This window comes from Nannospalax galili, unplaced genomic scaffold, assembly GCF_000622305.1.
Source record: "Nannospalax galili isolate Female #2095 unplaced genomic scaffold, S.galili_v1.0 scaffold31, whole genome shotgun sequence".
Classification (NCBI taxonomy): Eukaryota; Metazoa; Chordata; class Mammalia; order Rodentia; family Spalacidae; genus Nannospalax; species Nannospalax galili.
The window spans coordinates 4,027,192-4,041,791 of NW_008332149.1; the positions used below are offsets into that span (position 1 = coordinate 4,027,192).

The 14,600-nt window shown below is 45.3% G+C and overlaps 1 protein-coding gene across 4 annotated transcripts in view; it reads left to right on the top strand.

The window, feature by feature from the left end:
* The first annotated feature begins 261 nt into the window (after positions 1–261).
* Positions 262–14,600, top strand: part of Mcmbp (minichromosome maintenance complex binding protein) — a 49,749-nt gene continuing 35,410 nt past the window's right edge. For all 4 annotated transcript variants that reach the window (XM_029560742.1, XM_008827301.3, XM_008827302.3 and 1 more), the window contains exon 1: positions 262–629. Coding sequence is in view for 3 of the 4 variants with exons in the window: in XM_008827301.3 (XP_008825523.1) it covers positions 572–629 (58 nt within the window). In the remaining variant the exon portion in view is untranslated. The remainder of the gene's footprint in view (positions 630–14,600) is intronic.

The window sequence follows — 14,600 nt, forward strand, 5'->3', positions numbered from 1 at the left end:
ATCTTATGTAGGATTTGGGGAAAATCCTTATAGAAGGTTCTATCACCGTAAACAGAAAAGGCACGGAGGGCGGGTGGGAGGACAGCAAGTGCAGTTTTCCCAGCCGCTTTGCTCAGAACTGACTGAGCTTTCTAGTCCTGACGCAAGGATGCGTACTGACTGAGTCAACTAAATACACCAGTCGGCGTCTGCTGCCCTACCTCTGCCCATCTCCAAGATGGCCGTCTCGCCCCGCCCCCAGCACGCCGGCCCCATCCCCTCCCTCTGGGGCCTCGCCGCGCGCTCCCGCCGCCGCTCCCGCTCGAGCTCCACCCAGGTCCCCGGCAGCGCGGTCCGTGGCGGCTGTTTCCCGCCATTGTGCGGAGTGGAGGCTGCGCCCCCCGTGCCGCTCCCCTCTGTGGCCAGTAGGTCGAGGGCACCCAGCGCCGCAGACGCCGCTCCCTGAGGCGCGGGGAGGCCCGCAGGTCGCCACCCCGCGCGCGTGGGAGGGCGCGAACGAGGACCGGCCGAGCCCCTGAGGAGAAGCCGGGCGCCGCGCGCGCTCGGTCGGCGGGCCCCGGCCCTCGGCGACATGCCGTGTGGGGAGGATTGGCTGAGCCACCCGCTCGGGATCGTGCAGGGCTTCTTCGGTGAGCAGCGCGGGCGCAGGCCCGGCGGGCTACGGGGGGTGGCGGCGTGCGGCCGCACGAGAGATGGCAGCCCGAGGGACCCCGCGCGGCCTGCAGACCCCGCCGACGGCGGTTCGCGGAGCCTCGGCTGCAGGTGCAGCCACCTGCCCGGCCCCGAGGCCCGCCGGCGGCGGGGTGCGGCCCGGGAGCCGACCGTGATTGAGGGCCTGGCTCTCCGCCGGTGGTGGAGCTCGGGAGGTGCCCGATCCCCGGCAAAGGGGAGCCGCCCCGTCGGTGCGAGCCTGCGGGGTATTTCTAAACTTCCGGTGTGCGGAGGGAGTGCGGGCTCCTGCGTCCAAGTTCTCGGCCCGGCCGCAACACACCCCCTCCTTGCGATCGCAGCGACTCTCAGCCTGTTTTCTGCTGGCTTGACTTTCCGTCTTCCGTTCCCTGCTCCTGCGCAAGCTGGAAATGTTGAACTTACTTGCATGAGTTTTCTGCATGGCAGCTGCTGGGTGTTGCACGTACAATTAAGACATTTTAGCTGAGCTTTCTGCCTGCAGTTAATGAGCTGGACCTTGATCCCCACTCCCATCCCCGGTGTCGCTGCGCTTAGTGATGATGGGGGTCAGATGATTAGAAACCACTGTTAGATCGCAGCACCTGACGGTCGTGGAGTTAAGAGTTGCAGAGTTCCTTCACCCTATTTAAAACCTAGCGAGGGGCTGAAGGTGTAAGCCAATGGTAGAGCCCGTGCTTCGCATGTGCAAGGCTCTGGGTTCAATCCCTAGTGAAGTGTGTCTGTATACACGCACATATAATCACACGTCGCATGCTAGGGAGAGATCACTAAGAAGCCGGTGTCCTCACTAACTCCAAAAGCTGTGCCTTGAAATGTATTTTGTATTTATTTTTGTTTTCCCAGTCAGGGTCACAGACTTATGTCAGGCTGATGGGACTCAAACCCAGGCTGGCCTTGAACTCACAGCAGCCTCTCACCTCAGCCTCCCAATGCTGGGATTACAGGCACAGCCACTGCTCCCAGAAATGAAATGTATTTCTTGTAGTAGAGCCTTCTTCAATGCTCGGACGGCAGCTATTTATTTTACTTAGAATTCCAATTAGTCATGTTTCCCAGGCAGCAATTTGGAATTGAAGGCCTGGGTAGGCATCCGGATTGTAGCCAGTGAACACCCACAGCCTGATAAAAAAGAAACAGATATTTAAAAACAAACCATGGGCTTGGAGTATAGCTCAGTGGTAGAGTGCATGCCCAGTGTGCCGAAGGGTCTGGGTACAGTGCGAGTAGGAGGGAAGCAAGTTCACTATATAGCAAGAGAGCGGTTTGGAAAGGGTCTAGGAGACAGGTACAGTGGCTTGCCTGTGATCTAGCCCCTGGAAGACTGAGGTAGGGTTGCAGCTATTTTGGGACTAGCCTGGGTTACTTAATGAGACCTGTCCAAAAAAAAAAAACTGATAAAAGAAACGGGCCTGTTTTCCTTTTCTAAATCGTGGAAATTGGTGGTCCAAGTGTTGGGCCCAATAATTGGTGCTCAGAATAATGACTCCAAAATGTCAAGCAAAGAATTAATTCAGGTTTGGCTTAACAAGTGCACAGATGCATTATAGGAAAAATCTGAAGTTAAAAGTTGGTGTATAAAAGGTTAAGTTCCAGTTACTGATGTTAGACCTTTTGTCCTCATTTTCTGAGATAAGGTCTCTAGGCCTGGAACCTCCTGCCTCAGCCTGTGAAGTGCTAGGATTACAGGCATGTACTGCCTTGCTCCACTAGAACATTCATTTGAAAAAATATCCCAACACCCTGGGGTTGCTGTATCAATGAGGTGGTTCTAAATATGATACAGATTTGAATATATTTGTGTCAAACTTTTTTCCCTTGGAGCACATCTCATCATGGGACAGAAAAAGTATAATTTAATTTTTAAGTACTGCTATGCAGTAATTTATACATCTTGTGGATTGTTTTGGGGACATGAATGTTGCCCCCCCCAGAATGTCTTGTTCCTATTTAGTTGGTGTAGGGTAGAGGAGCTATGGAAACTGCTCTGAGGTTTGTATTTCTGTTGTAGTTTCTTCTTGCTGTTTGAACACCTTTATAGTAACAGCATTGCAGGTATGTTGTATGACTTAAGCTTGTAGACAGTTTTTGGTCTGTGTTTGATTTGGGTTTAGGTGCTGGGGATTGAAGCTAGAGAAAGCAGAAAGCACACTCACTTTGAAGCTATACCAGGGAATCAACGCTAGTTCGGGTTTTTTTCTCCAGATAAAAAAGATAATAGTGCTTGTCTGTTTTAGTGTGTGTCTAGGGGAGAGGGCGGGTGCTGCTAAGTAACATAAAAAATACAAAAGGCCTCTAATCTTTCATGTTCAGAATAACCACCGTTCAGTTTATAGCTGTCCACTTTATCAATTTTGCTGTTTTGGGATTGAAGCTAGGGCCTTCAGTGTGCTAGCCAAGCACTACCACTGAGCTGTATCTCTAGCCCTTGATTCATTTTCTTTACATACATTTACAGGAGTTTGATGCTGTGCTGGAACACCACCTAGGAAACTCAGACTTGCTGTAAGAGGGCTCTACCACTGAGCTGTATCTAGCCTTGGGGTTTTCTTGAAATAGTGTCTCCCTTTGCAGCCTAGACTATTCTGCGGGAAGTTGTGCACAGCACAGATCTCAAATATTAGTATGTGGTGCTAGCTTTTTTGTTGTTGTTGTTCTTTTTGAGACAGGGTCTCCCTGTAGCCCCAGCTGTCCTCCAGGCTGGCCTTGAATTCACAGAGATCCGCCTGCCTCTGCCTCCTGAGTGCTGGGATTAAAGGTGTGTGCCACCATGCCAGGCTTGTGCTAGCTTTTTTTGATAACCTCCTACTTACTAAGTCTCTTTTTCTTGCTGTGTACTTCAGGCTGGCCTTGAACTTACTAGCCCCAGGCTGGTCTTAAAATGCTGGTATTTAAGAGGCATGTGTTGTCAACACCCAGCTTGTCAATATATCTTAACAACTTTAGTTATTAAAGTTCTCTTGATCTATACAGAAATCAAGATTGCTGCCATAGCTCAGGATCATGTGGTCCCTTTTTGGAAGACTAGGACAGCCACCTCCCTTGTTTGTAGTTTTCTTTCTCTCAAGTACCCTCTACAGTAGAACCAAGACTTTCAGTGACTTCCAGTTGCTCTTAGAGATGTTTTGTTTTTTCCTTGGGTTTTGGTTTTACTAGGTAGTCCCAGACTGGCCTTGAATTCTCCTTTCTGCACTCTCCTAGGTGCTGAGATCACAAGTGCGTGCCACCACGCTAAATTTCTGTTGATCTTGGTATCTTATGACCCCTTGGGTGCTTACTGTATAGCTCAGGCTGGCCTCAGACTTGCTGCAATCCTCCTGCCTCGGCCTTCCGAGTGCTGGGGTTATAGGCAGACACCGCAAATCTGGCATTTAGCCACACACCTTTGGAGTTGTTTTGTTTTTGTTGATTTTTTTTCTTCTTTTTTTTGATGTTTTGCTTGTTGCTTTTTTATTTCATTATGCATATGTGCATGTGAGGGTGGGTACCTATGGATGCCAGAAGAGGGCATTGGATCCCCTGGAGCTGGAGTGTAGGTGGTTGTGAACAGCCCAATTTGGGTATTGGGAACCAAACTGTGGTCCTCTGTCAGAGCAGTACAAGTTCTTAACTGCTAAACATTTCACCAAGGTGTTTAGTTTTTTTGAGACAGAGTCTCACTGTATAGCCCAAACTGACCTCAAGCTCAATGTGTAGGCCAGGGTTGTCTTAAATTCAAAGCCATCTTCCTGCCTCAGTCTCCCGATTCCTGGGATTTACAGGTATGCACCTTTGTGCCCAGCATTTAAAGTGGTTTTGTTTGTTCAAAATATATTTTATTTATTATTTTTATTTTATGTGTATGAGTGTATGAGCCTGCATGTATGAGTGCACCCGTGTCATGCAATTCCTCGGAGGTCAGAAGAGGGCATCATATTCCCCTGGAACTGGAGTTAAGGACGGTTCGTAGCTGCCATGTGGGTGCTGGGAATCGAACCTGTGCCCTCCGCAAGAGCAGTCAGTGCTCTTAGCCCCTGAGCCATCTCTCCAGCCCCTATTTGTTTTTTTAAATTTTATTATTATTCTTCTCTGAAAATTAGCTGGAAACAGCACATGGTTGAAATTGTTTCTTGGATTCTTTGTGGAGCTCAGGACCTGTTCCTGTCATGTCACTGTTCTATGCCTGATACTTTGAAAATGTTCAGTAGACTGTTACTCAACAGAGGCTGTGGAAAGGCTGATTAATGGTGCAAATTGGGGTAGTTACTGTGACAGTTCTGATGGGCCTCATGTTGGTTCAGAATCTCATCATGCCAGCGTTACGTTCACATGTAAATCCTGATCTTTTTTGGTTCAGATAAGAAAGTTGAGATTCTGTGGGTGACCATCATAACCATGTGAATCGTAATTCATTGAGAGCCAGTCTTTGCTTTGAATTTATATCTGCCATGTTCTAGTTATTCATATGTAAATACCCTGAGCCTTTATAGAATGCCTCATTGGAGTTCTAGTTAGAAACTGATTTCTTTATACATGATATTGGGGTCCATGGCTTAAGATTTAGGAATGTGTTTCTGCGGGTGTTTATTGGGCTCTGTTACGCATACGTTGCTGATGGCTTGGTCCTTACTGTGATGGTTCATTAGCGACATCCCAGCATTCTGGGGGCTGAACAGGAGGATCAAGAGTGGAGACCCTATCAGAGAAAGAAACATTTTTTTCTTTTAATCATCGTTTCATTTTATTTTCTTGTGGTTTGGGGGGGAGAGGGGCAATGTCTGATGTAGCCCAGGTTGGCCTCCAACTTACTAAATAGCCAAGGATGGCTTTAAATTCATGGATCTTCTGCCCCCGTCTCCCAAGTGCTAAGATTGTATGCATGCCTAGTCATTTTTTCCCATTTAAAGGAGGAAATGTTTTTACTTAACTATTCATTTATTTACTTTGAAACTGGATTTTGGATCTTGTTTTGCTGCTCAGGCTGGTCTACAACTCCTGGGCTCAGGTGATCCTCCTTCAATCTCTAAGTAACTAGGAGTACAGGCATGGGTCACCAACCCTACCCATCACTGCTTTAAAAAAAATTGTGTGGTACACACAAGTGAAGATGAGAGGCAGCTGTGGGAGTGTTTTCTCTTTCTACCATGTGAGGATTGAACGTGGGTCATCAGACTTGGCGGCAGGTGCTGTTACCAGCTGAGCCATCTCATCTCACTAGTCCAATAACTTTTTAATTTTGGAAGTAGGAATGCTTATAATTGGCTGCTTTTGCTTTTTTTAGTGTTTGCAGATCTGTCGTTTTGGTTGTATTTAAGGTTCATTGGTTATATCTAACAGGCTGGCTCCCATAAGCATGTTGTAGATGTGGAGGAGGGCAAACTTGAGTTTTTAATCACTAGCATTTTAGAGAATTCAAAGCAGTAATAAGATCCACTAAAAGTTGGCCTGGTTTTTTTTTTTTTATTATCACCATGGAATCCAGGCAGTTCATGCCCTTGCTGTCTGAACCACTTGGATTGCTTTTACTACCCTGCCCTTTTAGGCACTGAAAAGTAATTTATGGTTAGACTGGAGGCCAAAGGCCACTGGGAGGGGTTTGGGTATTCCCTGATAGAAACAGGACCCAGGAAGCTGGAGGAAATCCTAGCAAGGCACCATTCAGCTTTGCAGGTTTCTACTCCATGGCTCCCAAATGCACATGTCAGTTACATTCGACATGAGCTAGTATCTTTACATTCACCCCAAAGTCCAGGGATAGAAAATCTGGCCCAGCATAGATTCCGGTATCAAGTCCTGATTGGTCAGCTGTGATGGCTGTGAGAGTTATGTAGGACAGTCGTGGCTGTTGAGGCCCATACTTTGACCACGGGGGTCTTCTTAGAGAAGAGTGACTTGAGCAGGCATGCCAAAATGCGCATGTTTTAAAATTATAAATAATAACTAACACGGGGGGAAAAGCCAGCACAGGGCCCAGGCATGGTGGCATATACCTTTAATTTCAGTGCTCAGGAGGCAGAGACAGGCAGGCAGGCAGGCAAATCTTAGTTTCAAGCTGGCCAGGGCTACATAGGTGACCCTGTCTCAAAAATTAAAAGAGAAAACAAAAATATTAATCTGTTAAATAAGTAAAAGTATGTCCTCCCATTGAGCCAAACACTTGTTCTATTTCTGCCTCCCACTACTCCTTCAGTGGCTGGTACTTGGTCCCTTTCACTTTCTGTCTATCATGCTAATTCATTTTTTGTCCTCCATTTTACTATGTGTTAAATGGGAATAGTAAGACAATCCATTTATTAGCCCTGTTATAAGGATTAAGTGAGGTAATACATATAAAATGCCTATAATGGTGTCTGGCATTAAAAGTTCATGAGCTACCACTGAGGGTAGTGTCGTGTCATGCTGCTGTGCACGCCCAAGGACCTCGTTTAATCCCAGAACCACGTAAAAACGTCAGGAGCAGTGTACATGCTTCCAGTCCCGGTACTGGCATGGCAGAGATGGACAGATCCCTGATGCTCAATAGGCAGCCAGCCTGGCCTCCTTAGTGAGCTCCAGGTTGGTAAGAGACCCTGTCATGAGAAACAGTGTGGGCAGTTCCCAAGGACCCACACCTGAGGTTGTCCACTCGCCTCCCTACACAAAAGTCTGTTAGGTGAGTGTGATGATACACACCTGGAAACCTAGAAGCTAGAGATGGAGACAGGAGGTTTGTGAGTTCAAGGCCAGTCTGGGCTACATTTTTAATTTCAAAAAATTAAAATAAGTAAATAAAAGATTGAGTGGTGGCTGGAGGCTGGGACTATAGCTTAGTGATAGAGCAGTTGCCCATCATGTTTGAGGCCCTAAATTCAGTCTCAGGGAAGGAGTGGGAGGCAGAATACTGTTCATTCTGAACAATGCCTGCTTTTACATTTAAGTCTGTTTTCTATCCATCGTAGGTTTTTTTGCTCACATGTGTTTTTGAGAACTTTTATTATATTATTTAGAACTGTTCTAAGTTCCCTGGAAAATTGAGTGAAAGATAGAGATTTTGTACATAATACCATCCCCTCCCCAAATGCCAACATCCCCTACCAGAATTGTGTATTTGTCACAGTTAAGAAACTGGGGCTGGAGAGCTGGCTCAGTTAAGAGCACTGGCTGCTCCTGCAGAGGACCCAGGTTCGATTCCTAACACCCACATGGCAGTTAACTGTCCGTAACTCCAGTTCCAGGGAGTCCAATGCCCTTTTATGACCTTCTTGGACATTGCACAACATGGGTACATCTACATATCCGCAGGCAATACATGCATACACATAAAATAAAAATAATGAATATCCTTTAGTCCCAGCACTTGGGAGGCAGAGGCAAGCAGATCTTTGTGAGTTCAAGGCCGGCCTGGTCACGTCAGCTGGGACTACAGGGAGACCCTGACTCAAAAAGACTAAAATATTTTTAAAATAATAATAAAAAAGAGACCTACCAGCACTTGGGAGGCAGAGGCAGGTGGATCTCTGTGAGCTCAAGGCCACCCTGGTCTACATAGTGAGTTCCAGACAGCTGGGGCTACAGGGAGACCCTGTCTCAAAAAGACCAAAGGGGGGGGAGGGAGGGAGGGAGGGAGGGGGAGAGAGAGAGAGAGAGAGAGAGAGAGAGAGAGAGAAACCTACAAACCTACATGGGTTGTTTTTGTTTTTGAGACAGGTGTCACTCCTTGGCCCTAGCAGGCCTAGAACTCCCTATGTAATCAAACTGGCCTGGAACTCAAGTAGATCCGCTTTCCTCTACCTCTGGAGTTGTGAGATGAAGGCATGTGACACCATGCCTAGTGCTGATCAGTAGGTTTTGAGAAATGGGTAACAACACTGACTATATAACATGCATAATTGTTGCACTGTCCTGAAAATCCAATTTCCACCAATTCCACTCTAACTCTAGCCCAGGCAGCCAGGGATCCTCAAAAGTCTCATCATTGGAATCATACCATATGTAACCATGTGATTGGCTTACTTCACTTAGCACTATGCATTTCGGACTTTTTTTATTTGGTTGTGTTTTTGTTGGATTTGGTGATAGGCATCTGTATTCATCACTTTTCTGTTGCTGTGATAGAAACACTGACCAAAGCAATTTATAAAGGAAGAGTTTATTTGAGCTTACAGTTCCAGGGGAATTACAGTCTTGGCAGGGAGACATGGCCGCTTAAGTGGCTGGAGCAGGAGGGAAAGCAGAGGCTCACATCTTCAAGCCAGCCCAGGAAGCCAGAGAGTGGCTGGAGATCAGCAAGACTTGAGAACTCTCTAAGCCCGCCCCCAGTGACATACTTCCTCCAGGATGGCCCCACCTTCTAAGACCTCCCAAAACAGCACCACCAACTGGGGACAAAATGTACAAATACTTGGAGCCTTTGGGGGACATTTTCATTCAGACCACCACAGCATCAAACCCAGGGCCTCCCATATGATCAGCAAATACTCTACCACTGAGTTACAAACCTAGCTTTCCTCAATGTCCAAATCACTTTTTTCTGATTAGTAATGAAGAATATTGTATTGTCAGGATGTACCAGAGTTCATCCATTCCTGTACTGAAGGGCTTCTTGGCTTCTTTCAAGTTTTGGCACTTATGAATAAACTTCTACCAAGGGACTGGAGAGATTGCTCATTGGTTAAGAGTACTGGCTGCTTTTGCAGAGGACCCAGGTTTGGTTCCCAGCACCCACACAGTGGCCTCTAACAATTGTCTGTAACTGCAGTTCCAGTGCCCTCTTCTGCCCTCTGCAGGCATTGAATGCATGCAGTGTACCTACATACATGCGGTGTACCTACATATATGCAGGCAAAACATTCATACACAAAAGAAAAATAGATAAACGTTTTAAAAACTGCTAGTGCCTTTGCCAGTACCTTTGTGCAGGTTTCTGTGGCCCTTCCTGCACTGGAGTAGTACAGTAGGGTATATTTAGCTTAGTGACAGCACCAGACTTGTCGTCCAAAGCGGCTGTGTGTTTTGCTTTCCATCAGCAGTAGCAGTGAATGAGAAGTGCTGCTGTTAACAAGTCCTGCTGCTAAGCAGAGCACTCGAGTGCTGACCTGCATCCTGGGGCTAGCTCTTGTTAAAGATTGGTTTGGGGACCCTGTCCTCACCTGCATGGATGGATGTGGTCCTGTTCTGTATTTTGACCCCTCTGTCAGCTGTGGCAGTGTCTGTCTTTCGTGGGGAGGAGATCTTTGGTTCTTTAGCAGTGTTGGCAGTTGAACCCATGCTAACTCACGCTGGCTATGTCCCGAGTCCATATCATTGCTGTTTTAATGTACATTCATCGTATTTTCTTATTTGCTCTTTGTCGTCTTTGGTGAGGTGTCTGGGTCTTTGTATTTGGTTGGTCACTTTCTTATTGAGTTTTAGGGGGGTTCTTTGCTATTTTGGATAAAAGTCTTTCATCAGATATGTCTTTTGCAAATATTCCTCTCAATCTGCCCCTTTTTCTCTCCACAGTTTACTTTGTGGAACAGAAGAATAACCAAGTCTAAGCTTATCAATGATGACTTTTATGGATTATGCCTTTAGTGTTTTGTTTCAAAAATTTGGGCCATCTGGTTTGGCCATCTAGGCTTTCTCTTATGTGATCTAGGAGTTTTATAATCTTGCATTATTAATACACGTGGTTCTGAGATCCATTTTAAGTTAGTGTTTTTTTAAGGGTGTAAGGTTTGTGTCTAAACACATCTGCACACTCTATCAACTGCTCTTTCTCTACTGTATTGCCTTTGCTCCTTTTTAAAAGTTCACTTGTCTACCTTGATCTGTCTATAGGATCTTTGTTTTACTTCTTTTGCCATTACTATACACTTGTATTATTTGTTTGTTTGTTTGTTTGTTTTTAATGTGTATGAGTGTATTGCCTGCATGTATGTGAGTGCACCCATGTCGTACAATGCTGCGGAGGTCAGAAGAGGGCTTCGGATTCCCCTGGAACTGGAGTTAAGGACGGTTTGTAGCCGCCATGTGGGTGCTTGGAATCGAACCCAGGTCCTCTGCAAGAGCAATCAGTGCTCTTAACCGCTGAGCCATCTCTCCAGCCCCCTTGTTTGGGTTTTTTGAGACAGGGTCTCATGTAGTACGAGCAGGCCTTGAACAGCCTTGAACTAGCCTCCACCTGCTGAGTGGTGGGATTAAAGGCCTGCACCACCACTCCTGGCTTTATGCAGCCCTGGGAATCAAACCCAGGGCTGCATACATGCTAGCAGGCACTCCACCTGCTGAGCCTTACTTCTAGACACTTTTGAGGCAGGGTTTTATGTAACCAGGCTGACTTTGAAATCTTTGTGCAGCTGGGGGTGACTTGAACTCCTGATCCTCCGGCCTTAACCTCCAAGCACTAGGATTGATTCTGAGTTTGTGTCTATTTTAATAATATTTGTATTATATGGTGTTTTCGCTCTCCGTTTCCTTGATGTCTGCTCTTAGGTTTATTGCTTTTATTTTTCAACTTAATAAACTAATCTTCTTGGTGTTTGATAAACATGTTAAAGCTGTAACTTTTCCTCTAAATCTCCCTTCAGTATCCCACAGTTACTAACTTGTGCGGATTCATTTATGATCTGCTAGAGGGTATTTTGTAATTATCCTCTCATATTCCTAAAAATGACTTAATAGTATGGTTTTATTTGGGGGAAGATGAACATAAAAGGATTATGGTTTTAGAATATTTCTTTTTGGGGGGGGAGTCTTTTTGAGACGGTCTCCCTGTAGCCCCAGCTGTCCTAGAACTCACTATGTAGACCAGGCCAGCCTTGAACTCACAGAGATCTGCCTGCCTCTGCCTCCCAAGTACTGGGATTAAAGGTGTGTGCCACCAAGCCCAGCCCAGAATTTTTCTCTTTTTTAAAATTTAAATATCTGTATGGATGTTTGTCTATGTATATATAAGTGTACTATATGTATACCTGGTGCCCTCAGATGGCATTGGATCCCCTGGAACTAAAATTAGACAATTGTGAGCTGGCTTCTGGGTGCTGGGAACTGAACCTGGGTCCTCAACAAGAGCAGCACGTGTTCACAACTGCCGAGTTATCTTTCCAGTCCTGGTTTTGTTTTCTTTTTTCTTTCTTTTTTTTTTTTTTTTTTTTTTTTTACTGAAATTTTATTTTGTCCTGTTTTGGTCAGTGAGCATATATACATCTGATTTCCATTGAGATTTCCTAAGTAGCTGGAACACTAGAACAGAGAACTTTTGTGACTGTCTTGTACTCACTTAGGAATGTTTGGCCAGCAAGGTGGCTGGCTCAGTGTTAAGGATAAAGCAGCCTGAGTTCAATCCCAGCCCATGTGATAGGAGAGAATTGACTCCCACAAGTTGTCCTCTGACCTCCACACATGCTATGGCCTTCACACACTCACAGGTAAATAATTAAAAAGTTTGAAAGAATGTACTGTTTGAGGGAGCTGGAGAGATGGCTCAGTGGCCAAGAGCACTGACTGCTCTTGCAGAGGACCTGGGTTCGATTCCCAGCACCCACATGGCGGCTACGAACTGTCCTTAACTCCAGTTCCAGGGAAATCTGAAGCCCTCTTCCAGGGGACCCTGAAGCCCTCTTCTGACCTTGGCGGGTGCACTCATACATACTCATATCTGTTATATTGTGTGTGTGTGTGTGTGTGTGTGTACGTACATGCTATATGGTCTAGAGATTTAACTCCACATAAATCTGTATTCTGTAGATAATACACTCTTTGGTCTTCACCATTTATAAGCATCTCCTGCAGATTGCTTATTCATTGTAAGGGCGAAATAGTACTACATACACATGTATGTATCACATCACTGGTTGGAGGAAAATGTACTGTGTCTCTCCAGTTGTACTGTTAGGCCAGAGTATCATTTATGTAATAATAATCATTTAATCACATATGTAGTAATATGTTATGCTGAAGGACAGAATTATAAATTTAGTTTTTTTTCTGTTTTGGTTTTGGTTTTGTTTGAGACAGGGGCTTCTGTAGCTCAGGCTGATCTCCAATTCACTGTGTACCTGAGGACAGCCTTGAACTCCTGATCCACCTGCCTCCAACTCCAAAATGCTGGGGTTAATGCATGTTTCTACACCCCACTAAGACTTTTTTTTCTGTTTTGGAGTGTTGGAGCTAAACCCCAAAGTCTTGTGTGAACCAGACAGGCAAGGCACTCTGCCACTGGACTGTACCCACGGCCCAGTGTAAAGGTCTCAGTTGACCTTATTTTTGGTTCCCAAGTCAGGCAACCCAACATCACTTAGATAGAAGCATGGCTGGTGTCCAAGACAAGCCCAAAGATTTAGGGTAATGGTCTTAATTGGGATTTGGTGGTTGTGTTTATAATTCTAGAATTGTGCAGCCCTTAACTTCATGAGGTCAAGTTAAGTGTTTTGACAGGCTGAGAAGGAGAGGTTGAATTTTATAGACAGCCTGAAGAAAGCAGAGGCAACATGAAAAAGCAAACTGCTTGTCAGGTGGGGACAGGGAGAAAGCAGAATCAAAAATCAGCTGTTACTGTCGGTTGCCTTAGAAGCTACTTTTGTAAAGGATAGAAGAGACAGTCATTTACCGGACCAGTTCGAACTAGTTTGTCTGGACAATGTGACTGCTCTCATTTTTCCTGGTCTCTTGGAAGGTCAGATAAGCTGCTTAGTTTCATCGTGTTGGTTGATTTGGTGATATGGAGCTTTGGCATGGTGACTGCATTTGATTGTTAGTCTGGCTTTGTGTGCATCTGCCTAGTCCAAAACTGTGGCCTAGAACTTTTGACGCTGATCATACTTAACTGAAAACTCATCAAAAGAAAATGCAGACAAATCGACAAAATTAGATTGGACATGGTGGAAAGGGCACCAAGGTCCTGCTACATAGCTCAGGTTAGAACTCCTTGCTACGTCCTCTTGCTAGGGTTACAGGTTTGTGCCTCTGTCACCAGCTCAGCTTTCATTTAAAGTGCTCTTTTTTATTATTATTAAAGGATTTGGTGTGCGTGTGTGTGTGTGTGTGTGTGTGTGTGCGCATGTGCGCGCGCGCGCGCGCGCGCATAGACATTTCATATGAGTGCAGATACCTGCAGAAGTCAGAGGCATCAGATCCTCCTGGAGCCGAGCAGTTATGAGCCACCAAGTGTGGGTGCTGGAAGTCAAACCCTCATTCTCTACAGGAAGCAGCCAGTACTTTTAACTGTCAAGCCATCTCCTCCAATGTCTAGAATTTTTTAAGTATTATATCAATTTTGAGTTACCTAAGTAAGATAAGTCAGCTGTGGTTATGAGACAATCTTAAGAAACACTGAAATAGAGGTAAAAATACATGTGAAACGTCAATGTATATGCATATATGCATGATTAACAAATAATAGATGAGTGGAGCTAGGATACAGTATTCTTTGTATGGTTCATGTAGCTTATAAATTTCAAGATTAAAAACTTGGGATGCGGGGAGTACAGCAAGAGTTCAATCCAAGTACCTACATGGTGGCAGTAGAGAACCAACTCTGACCTTCGAGCCCATGTGTACACACATGCACTAAATGAATAAATGTAATATTTAAAACCCTCAGCTTTTCATTTTCAGGGTAGTTATATATTTTTGAATCAACATAAAAATATTTTGAGCCAGGGCTGGAGAGATAGCTAAGTGGTTAAGAGCACTGGCTGCTCTTGCAGAGGATCCGGGTTCAATTCCTAGCACCCACATGGGGGCTAACAATGTCTGTAACTCTAGTTCCAAGGGATCCAACGCCCTCTTCTGATCTCCTTGGGCATTGCATTACATGGGTGCACCAACCTACATGTTAGGCAATACACATAGACATAAAATAAAAATAATAAATAAAATATTTTAAAAAATATTTTGAGTCAGGGCTGGAGAGATGGCTCAGCGGTAAAAAAAAAAAAAAAAAAAAAAATGGTTCTTCTTTCAAAAGCACTGGG